General features: G+C 32.9%; 1 protein-coding gene across 1 annotated transcript; it reads right to left on the bottom strand.

The window, feature by feature from the left end:
- Nucleotides 1-2,461: 2,461 nt before the first annotated feature.
- Nucleotides 2,462-6,214, bottom strand: LOC114418191 (transmembrane protein 87A-like). The gene is made up of 5 exons (XM_028383416.1): nucleotides 5,766-6,214; nucleotides 4,356-5,274; nucleotides 3,490-3,585; nucleotides 3,095-3,231; nucleotides 2,462-2,949 (listed from the first exon to the last, which is right to left on the bottom strand). Exons 1-5 carry the CDS (start codon nucleotides 5,960-5,962, stop codon nucleotides 2,775-2,777), a joined length of 1,524 nt encoding a protein of 507 aa, XP_028239217.1. The 5' UTR covers nucleotides 5,963-6,214; the 3' UTR covers nucleotides 2,462-2,774.
- Between the last annotated feature and the right edge of the window lie 4,400 nt (nucleotides 6,215-10,614).

Raw genomic sequence — 10,614 nt, 5'->3', positions numbered from 1 at the left:
ACTTTCAGTTGGCTGGATTCTGGGACACCTCATTGTTTGTAATTGGATAATCATTGCTGGTTAATGGTGAATTTTCCTTCTATCTTTCATGGTCCAATTAGTTACTACTAACCACCTACTGATTACAAGTGTTACAGTTTTATTGGAAGGTTGGGTGAGGCTCTTTCTGAAAGAAGACCAAAATTTTCTACTTGAATGGTAACCTTGTAAGCATATTCTTATCCCTTTTAACGGAAAAAAAAGGCCATAATTTCTTTTCTCATCTGTGGTGTTGTTACGCTTGCCGTTTTTGACTTGTCCCATCCAAGCAGCTTCAGAGTCCCTTCCTCTCTAGATAAGAATAATTGGTGTTATGAGAGTAGAAAGTGACACTTGTCAGAAATTCAGAATAGAGCAACAATAACACCACATAAAGAGGGTAGGTTTCTCCCTCGACGGGAGGGACTGCCACATAAAGAGGTGGACTACAATATTTACACGCCACTTTAATTGCATCACTTAACAACAGGGTTTTGTTGAAATTTTCAAATCGTGATGGGGTATTTTAGTAGCATTAAATGTTACATTTTCTTACAAAAACTTTAGGATACTAATTAGCATTCTCGAACGAGTAAAGAGTAAAAGAAATGGTGTGTAACTTATAGGTGTAGATCTTAGAGTTCCTTGCTTGAGAGACTACAATGCTAATGCCTGCGGTTGGATCTCTTAACATACTGTTGCCATCTAGTTTTAGCTGTTACCCACGAACTTTGTTTCTGAGTAGATAATCTTCTGTTCAATTCAACACCATAAACAGGAAACAATTTCAGACCCTGCCCACGAAGCTAAATCAAATAACTATTTCTGATTCCATATTTGTGTAAGATAAGGTCATGAGTGAATGAAAACGAAAGCAATTGTTCAAAAATTATTTAAAAAGATTATGTTTAATAAAATTGGCTAAAAGATGAAAAGTGAAAAATTAGTTGAAAGTTAAAAGTTAAAAAAATTAACTTATTAAATTATAAATATCTGATAAATTAACAGTTAAAATAACTAAAAAAATGTATAATGATAGAAAAATAATAAATTATAATTTATTTAAAAAATAATCAAAAAATTGGATAAATATATTGAATATGAAAATGAAAGAAAATATAAAAATTAAAAATTAATATTTCAAAAAATGTTACTTTTAAGTAGTATTTTAAAAATATTAAAAATTATTAAAAAAAATTGATTACTGAAGTCAAATAATTTTTTTAACTGCTAAAAAAATTAAAAGTTTACTAAATGTCTTGTGTAACATATCGATAAACGGTTTTTATTTTCTACTTATGGAAATGATTGTAGTAATAAATGATTTTTATTAATTACGGGAAAAAGGCGAAGCACTCCGTGTGGTTACAAAATGGAATGCTGTGCAAAGAACATTACACATTCAAATTTTATAAAGTAGAATTTTCCTTAATAAGAGTTCACAATCAATTAAACGTATAAAATATTTGATAGCAATTTTATTGTCCGAAGGTTAAGAAATTATAATAGCAGGGTTAACGAGTTCCCTAACAAATAGGAGCGCGTTTAAGTAACCAACTCTGCCGTCACAAATAAAAAGATTCATAATAACACTTATTTGTATTGAATTAATTTACAAATAAAAGTTTGCTGAAATATTTTTTAAAAAGTAATATTTTCTCAAAAAAATATGCACATCTTTACTAAAAAGAAAAGGACTTCGAGAGACTACTGCTCTACACTCCTTCCTCCTTATAGGCCAATAATTGAATTGTTCAACTCTAAAAAAGTGAAATGCAAGGTGAGTTATAAAAAAACATTATTTAATAAAAATTATCAAATATATAATAATTGTTAAGATTATCTAAGAACTTTTAACAAAAACCTTATCTTTCAATTCATCCTTTTCATCTTCTTTCATTTTAAAAATGATCAATAATTAAAAGAATTATATGACACTGTAATTTATTTATCAAAAACCTATAATTTAAATTTAAAAACATTTATTTATTACAAATTTCAATTTTAATTCATTCAAAAATATTTATTTATTATAAATTTTAGTTATATAAAATAAATATTTATTGTATGCATTACAGACTAAAATATTTACTATGAATATGCAAATAAAAGGTTGGAATCGTTGTAAAAGATGATAAAAGTTTCAAAATTTCAATTCATTTTTCATCCGTAAAAATTGAAAACAAATATTAAATAATTTACAAACTCATACCGCTTAACTAACTGAATTAGATTCTTTGGTTTAATTCGTGTTGATAATTTTTCATTGGTAAATTGTTTTTATTGACCAGTATCAACTCAACTCTATCCTTAAAGTTAAAATGCAACAATGTCCTCTCCATTAAACTTGTGTAAAAAATAAACATAAAATTCCATGGAGTCAAAGCAGCATTGTCTCAATACTGAGTAGTAAAATACTAATATATGCTATACAGATGGTAACTTAAAAATGAAAAAGTTCTTGTAAGTGCTCCCACATGTATGCATGCATGCACATGGATAATGCACATAACATTTGCATAACTGAAGAAAAGTTCCTTTGTATTAGTAAAAAGTGACCAAATTATATCTTGTGCATTGGCATCACAGAAACAAAGAACTCTATCATGCAATCCAATCTCGTAAGGAACAATTTGGTGACAAAGGATCAAGTGAGAGTAAAGACTAATGAAGGAAATAAAAGAATAAAAGGAAAAGAGTCATGGAGCTTTCAGGAGGGATACAATGGAAGCATAGAATCAGAGCTTCGTCCTAGTTTATTCTCTCTTGTCTTCTTCTAAAACATCATTTGAATTCCCGTTACTGCTTTGAACTGATCTAGCATCTGGCACACTTCGAACATCTTTTGAAGAAATGGGTGATGGTTTTATGAGTGTTAAAGTAGTCTCATCCCTATCAAACTCATCGTTCCCATCATCACGGTAAGCATATCTGTCAAGAACAGAAACAACAGTGAGATACAAATGATGTATATGGAAAGAAAGCATAGAAGAGAAAGCTCACTTAGCTCTTGCAGGCATTAAAGAATAAAGATTGATAACGGAAGAACTTAGAGAGAGAGAGACAGAACTTTTACCGTGTTGCACTTTGAGATGGTGCCCAAAGAATGCAGATAACAAACAGGAGAGAGTAAGACAAAACTTGCCAAAAGGCTGGGATGATCCATGCATTCTGCCACTGCTCGTTGTATACATCATTTGATTTGAAATAAAGCTGAAAGAGGAAGTAGAAAAATAAGCACTTGAAATATCTAAAATTGATTGATGTATTAAATTAATAAACATGCAGATAACATCTATTTTTTAACACATTTCCTGCTCTAGTCTTGATCAAAACTTAAAACTCATTTTAATTTGTTTATAGCATCTGAATCCACTGATTGCATAGACAAATGACCTTGACCCAACTATAAGATAATTATGCCTAGATAACATGCAAAGCAATTGAAATATGTTTCTGCCTGTGAATTACCTCATAACATATCCAGCCCACAGATACGAGCACAGCTGCTGCCAAAGCATTAGTGAACTTCCTGTAAATATCCAATTTTATCATCATCCTTCTGGTCTGTTACATTACATAAGCACAGAAGAGCTAATTTTTAGATAGTCATAATAAAAGACATGACAAAGTGAATTATCAGCCGTAACATTACATTGTGCAGCATCAAGCAAAAGTATAAGATTATTAGCCTAATTTGTACACAAAAAGCTATAAAGCAAAATAGGATTCATAGAATAAGAACTGATGGGTCTGATACGTCAAGCTTGGAAGGAATACCCCGTTACTTTACTGTTAAAAGAATAACACGATAAATTGGCCATTAATTGCTATTTTCCTCCAGAATTATCATAACAAAGCCATGAAATATCAAACATAAAAAATCCAAACTGATGACATTACCGTGGGAGAGTTGTGTAATGTCCTCTCCATGTTCCTTGATTACTTCAAGCACATAACTAAATATAGCCTATCTGCCTTTCTAGTTTCTATCCTGATTTATTAGTTGCAAAAATAACAGTAAATTTTTATGGCAAGAGTCTCTTGCTGGATAAATACATCACAAATACTGCCACGCTTTTCATATTTCTATAAATTTCAGAAAACAAACAGAAATAATACTCCTCCTGCCAACTGCAACCCAGAAAATGCTTTAAATAGAAACTAACAGAGGAACACTGTGAATTGCAAGTTTACCAAACAAAGTAAAATTTTTGCAGCCCTGACGTTTATGTCTCATTTTTACTTGAAAAAACTAATTATATATGAGAAAAAAGAAAGGTTCCCATGATTTTCATGGAATAAACAATATTGTGACAACCCTAACAGATGAATACCTGAAGCTTAGTTAAAGTTGCAGAGAGGGAAGTGAAAATCCAAAGAATGAAGAACACATCCAATACTGCAGCAGGAAGAACCAATAACAGTTTTGCCTTTCCAGAAAGATCACTTACTGCACCAACATTTTCTACCAATTCAAGAACTTCAGATGCAATAAAGAAGGTTCCTCCAAGCATAACCACCTTTGATGTGAGCCCTCCAAGGGTAGGTCTCACAACACCATAGCCCATTGAAACCATTAAAATAACCAAACGAGCCACTGTCCGCTTAACAGTCCCAAAGGTAACTGCCCATATGGTTGTCCCAGTTGGCCTGATTCCAGTCTGACTGAATTCAGCATAGTCAAAGTACCACAGAGCCATCTCAAACATGCCTAGGGTTATCACTGCGGTAATGCAGTTCTGCAGGGGAAATACTTCCTTCCAAAATCTAGCATACTGAGAGAACCAAAAGATCCCAAGCAGTACATATGCAAAAGACATGAATTGGTAGAAAACTTTCATAGGCGCCATTCTACCAGGTAGATAACTGGAGGGATTTTTCCATACAGTTTTCCCTTCAACAATCAATCCTTTAAGCCTCGTATCGCAATGGATGAAATACAAGTTATACATCCCAGTTTTTGTGATCTGTATAGATTTCAATGGCAGCACTGCCACTTCATCATCCATTTCAAAAGAGACACCAAAAACTTGAGGCCAATCGGGATTCTCCACAGAAGGGCGGTAAATGACCTGTCCTTCAGTGCACACACCTAGTTTTGCTAGATCACCGGTGCAGCAGACAGCCCTTTGACCACCATAAGCTGAACCACCAATTGTCTCTCTATCTTCTACTTCAAAAATAACAGCTTGAATAGGCCATGAGCTAAAGTTAGAAAAGTCCTTGTTTCTCCTAAATGTAATCCTTTCAAACCTGGTTTTCACATTACAACAGAGATAACAACCCAATCAACAAAACAGCACCAAAACATCAGCATAACTACCAACACAGTATCAAACAAAACCAGCGGTAATTATAATCCTTCGGGACTCAGCCACAAGAAAAACAGTTTTCAACTTTTCATCGAACTAGTGGAAATCCTATGAGTGTCCTAACAACTTCACTTTTCAAATCTGACAAGTAAAATTGTACATTTTCCTCACACATTTAAATGAATTAACGACATCTACCACAATAACAAAAATTACAACTTTATACCAAGAACCTCACACCCACTACACTGAAAGCTGAATGCAGAAATTCAACAAACCTCCTAAGCATGTCAGTTACATTTTACACACAACTAGACATGAGACAATTCTGAATCTGGCGGGGTCACACAATAAAATGCAATGAAGAGAAAGCTTAAAGGGAAGTGCTTTAACAAAACCCCGATACAAAATTGAAGGGTGAAGTGAAATGACCGTATGTAAGAGTCGGGATTTGGCGGTGGATAAGCGTCGGTGAGGTTGGGGGCAGAAGCGTAAATTCCTTCGCTGCCTCCATGGACGACAAAGGCGTTACCTTTGGCGGCGAATTTCTCCCCTCTGTAGTCGTGAACAGAAGCTTCGGCGCAGAGGGATAGCAGAAGCAGAAACGCCAGAAGCGAGACCCCACACATTTCTCAGAGAGAGAGAGAGAAAGTAGATCTACGGAGAAGTGAGAGAGAAGAAAGAAAAAAGTGTTGAATTTGTGGAGATTGAGGTTTTTGTATACGAGAAGAAAACGAGTATAGTGTGTGTGTCTGTATGTCCTTCTTTCCTTGAGCTTAGCCAAGGTGATTGAGTGATTAGTTTAACTGAGTAAGTGATTAAGAGACAGATTAGTGAAATGGAGGGTAGGTGATTAAGGTGAGGATGCAGTTGGCGTTTGATTTGCTGCTTTTAGAATTACCACATAATATAGTGTGTTTAGGTAAGAAACATAAATTAGTAGTTTTTTTCTAATGTAATTTAAATTTTGTTATAAAATTAGTCTGAGGTATTATGACACTGACACAATTTAACTTCTTTGATGGTATTTTTTATCTTATTTGAGTGAGTTAGTGTTTTTTTATATTACTCACCGGAACGGATTCTCTCCTCATTTTTCTTGTTTTTTTCTAGTTAGTGATGAAAATGACAGATAGAGGTGTCGGTCTATATATTAATAGTAAAAAGGAAATATGGTCATAGATCTTCGTACTGTTTTTTTGGGTATTAACAGTAATTTCTTTTAACCCTGATGATGATGTGATATTATCACTCCTAAAATTCAAAATAAGTAAAATGAAAAATAGTCCTTTTTGGTACTGTATTTAGGTGTTGATTGTAATTTTCTCTATGGTCATTTTGGCAGGGGAGAAAGAAAGAAGAAATAGGAAAAATTTTAAAAAATTTAAATAAATTTTACACTTTCGTCACACTATTTTAATTTAAATATTTATTTTTTATTTTACCAAATTATGCATAGAGTAAATTACACTCATATTACATGAATTTTTATTTTTAATTACCCATAATATTATATTTTTAAAATAAGTATCGGTTAAAATCTTATATCAAATATAAATGAAAAAATTAAATATTATATATAAATAAAGATAAAACTCATAAACTTGAAAGTTAGATTTTAAGGCAATATTATATAATTGCTCATGGATTATTAATGAATATAAATATGTGAACTGAATGAATTGATTCAAAAATTTAATTCTCAAAATATAAAAGATGAGTTTATATATAAGAGCTATTACCACCTAACCATAATAACTAACTGCAAACTAACATAACATAATAGTAACTAACAAGCTAACTAAAAGTAGCTATGCGTGATATTTCCCTCAAGTTGGAGAGTAAATGTTAATGAGACCCAACTTGCGGATAAAACTGAAGCAGGAAGTGCTTTGGTGAAGACATGTGCAATCTGATGTTGAGTCTTAACATGGATGAGGCTGAAAACACGAAATTGAACTAGCTCTTGGATGAAGTGGCAGTCAATGTCGATGTGCTTGGACCTTTCGTGGAGTGATGGGTTGGAAGCTAAGTGTATAGTGGATTTGTTATCACAGAATAACATGGCTGAGTCAATGAGGATTCCAAAATGAGTGAGCAAGCGTTTTAGCCGCTCGATTTCACTAGCAACAGAAGATAGAGCTCTATATTCTGACTCAGCTGAAGATTTGGAAACTGTCCCTTGTTTAACAAATTTCCAAGAGACTAAATATCACCAAGAAAAACACAAAAACCTGTTGTAGACTTTCTAGTGTCCAAGCAACCTCCCCTATCAGCATCAGCATAAGCTGACAAGTGAAGAGAATTAGTAGTAGGAAAGAAAAGGCCTTGTCCTGGTGCAGATTTGAGATATTGAAGTAAATGATGAACAACATTCAAGTATGTAGTCATGGGATTTTTCATATACTGACTCAACTTGTGAACAACAAAGGTAATGCCAGGTCTTGAAATGGTTAGGTACATGAGCCTGCCAATGAGATGCCTATACAGTGAAGGATCAGGAATTGGTTCACCATCAAGAAGGGTTAAGTTAGGATCCATTGGGAGAGAGGCAGGCTTGCAGCCTAAGTAACCAGTGTCATCCAGCAAAGACAAGGCGTATTTCCTCTGACACAGAGAAATACCTTTGCTGGATTTTGCAATTTCCAGACCCAAAAAATATTTCAGAGAACCAAGGACTTTCAATTTGAACATGGATTGAAGTTTCTGCTGAACCTTAGCAACACATGTAGAACTAGGACCAACAAGAATTATGTCATAAACATACACTAGGAGAACCACTAGTGATGATTCAGAACCATAAGTATTATTGTTCATCATATGTGAAACTTAAGTATATGATTGTTTTGCAAAATGTGAAATTATTTTCATATTGAAAGCTGTAAATTTGTTGAAGCCTTGAAAATAGTAGGTATCATTTAGTTGTTTACTTGTTTTCTCTGCTTCATTATTCTTTCTGGAATCTGCTTTTGTGTGGATCTTTCCAGTTTCATGGATAGAAAATTTGAAAGAATAATAAAAGTGTAAGCTTCAAGGTTATTGCCTATCTTCCCAGTGAAAAAGAAGTTCAAAACTCCATATATAGCATGAGTTGAATCAAATTATTATTTTTCTGGCTTCCATTTGTGAAATGCTATACAATATTTCAAACTATTACTAAGCTAAGCTAAGTTTGTTTCAAACTATTACGTAGCTTGAATTTGAAGACTTATGAATTATCTCCTATACTTTGTTCCCGTAAGTTTTCATGAAACACATGCCAGCATTTTCTACCTTTTTAATGTGCATATCTGAACTTGTAAACAAAATCTTGGTATTTTTATTGTTCTTTTGGTTATTTCCCTTTTCATACAATGAATTTGGAAGAATTGGTTCTAATAATGTTACACCTTCCAGGGTGACAGTAATTGTGGCATATATGATGAAGACTCACGGAATGAGCGTTTTTGAAGCTTTGGAACATGTAGGGAGCACACGACCAGCAGCATGTCCTAACCAAACTTAATTGCACTAGTCTTGTTTACAATTGCAACCATCTAATTGCACTAGTCTTGTTTACAATTGCAACTAAACTTAATTGGTGCATAAGATTGGTGTAATGTTTTTAAGGGTAAAAGTTGTAGAAATGGGAATACTTTGTTAAGCCCACAAAAAACCGATTTGAAGGTATATTTCAATATAGGGAGGAAAGAGGATAGCACAGTTTACTTTTCTTAGGGATATTTTGATGTCCTAAGCTTTGTAAGGGTTGGATATCCCTGTGTACCCTTTTTCTCTTTCTTTATAATATTTTTTTATTTGCTGATAAAAAAAACTTGGTGCATTATTTATAAACGCGTATTATAAATCATCTGTTAAATTGGTACCTTACGTCTTAAATATATTTTGAACGGATACACCTCTGGAACCATTTACAATTGAACAATAACACTTGAAAGAAAGTGAAATTTGTAATGATAGCTTAAACTAAAAAGAATTCACTTGTACACTATGTTGATCTAGAAGATGCGCATGAGTAAAGAGGGTTTTTTCAATTATTCATTTAAAGTATTTACTTTGATTAACGATGAGTCGATGATACCTCGTAATACTTTTACGTAAATCCTCATCTTGTTTCACCGACTTGTCTTTCTTTTCCAATTTGATCTTTCTATGAGATGCACACCTAGAAGATTTCTCCATTGTTAGTTGTATATAAGGGCATTGTCTCACGTTTTACTCCACTTCACTCTTCCAAATCATCTTGTTCTTTTTTCCCCCCGGTGAATTCCACATCTTTTTGCTGAGTCTGAACATCCTTCCGGAGACAAATTAGATGGTATATTAATTATATTCTCTTTACTTATTTATTCATTATACATCACAATGTGTATTTTAACAGCATATTTTATTTCAAAGTTTCAACCACCAAAAGTTGATCTTCCATAATGATTTGTCTAACGAATTAAGCACATAAATTGCACGGACAAAATTGTTTGGATTTCAAGCTATAGATAACGCTAATTTGTTAAACAAGAGTTTGTAGGATCTTGACGCTGCCATGAACCTATATTCCTTGTGTTGTGTGTCAGAAAATTGTTCTTAGATTGGATTATATTACCTTTTTTTATTTTTTATAAATGTGTTCTTTTGTTTTATGTTGTGGTTCTTGGTCAAGTTCTTTTTCTTGTTAATGTTCTTTTGGAGGTTACTTCTTCTTGGTATGCATCTTACGTGCCAACAGTTTGTGGTTTAATCTGTCGTCTGTCTTGTTGCACAAATTCAGTGACATTTTTTTAAAACCTTTTAACTTTTTAATTGGTATTGCAAATTACCTCCCTATTCTATTCCAATTCTCAATTTCTCATGTCAGTTACACTGATAAAATATTACATTAATTACGCTGTAAAACAAATTCAATTCCAAAAAATAAAAAATGCGGTCAGACATACACATAAGTGCCTGTCTTTCCACTGGTTGTTATAAAAGGCGTTTAAAGGTACATATTTTATGCCTGAAAATGTGACATTTTATTAATTTTAGCCTTTTTATGAAAAAGAAATAAAGTTTAAATATGATTGATCTAAGAGAATTATATATTTTCAGATATTAAAGAGGTTATATACATTTCTGGATACCGTATTGATACACATTGCACTGTGGTTACGTGTTTATGTGTTTGAAACATGGCAGGGTAGAGAGATCAGAACAAGGTTTTTAAATGAAGGGAAGCCCATAGAAATCCATAGAGGTGAAGAAATCACAATGACAACTGATTAAAGCATAAAGGGCAATGAAAACA

The sequence above is a fragment of the Glycine soja genome, chromosome 7 (assembly GCF_004193775.1).
Source record: "Glycine soja cultivar W05 chromosome 7, ASM419377v2, whole genome shotgun sequence".
Classification (NCBI taxonomy): domain Eukaryota; kingdom Viridiplantae; phylum Streptophyta; class Magnoliopsida; order Fabales; family Fabaceae; genus Glycine; species Glycine soja.
Note: the sequence above shows the minus strand (reverse complement) of the source record. Positions and strands in the feature narration are given on the sequence as shown.

Excerpts from the sequence above, each read along its gene's own strand:
- LOC114418191 (XM_028383416.1), bottom strand. The coding sequence starts at position 5,962 with ATGTGTGGGGTCTCGCTTCTGGCGTTTCTGCTTCTGCTATCCCTCTGC. Across the intron at positions 3,586-4,355 it reads CAACTTTAACTAAGCTTCAG|ACCAGAAGGATGATGATAAA; the intron begins GTATTCATCTGT and ends GTAATGTAACAG. Across the intron at positions 2,950-3,094 it reads CCATCTCAAAGTGCAACACG|ATATGCTTACCGTGATGATG; the intron begins GTAAAAGTTCTG and ends TGTTCTTGACAG.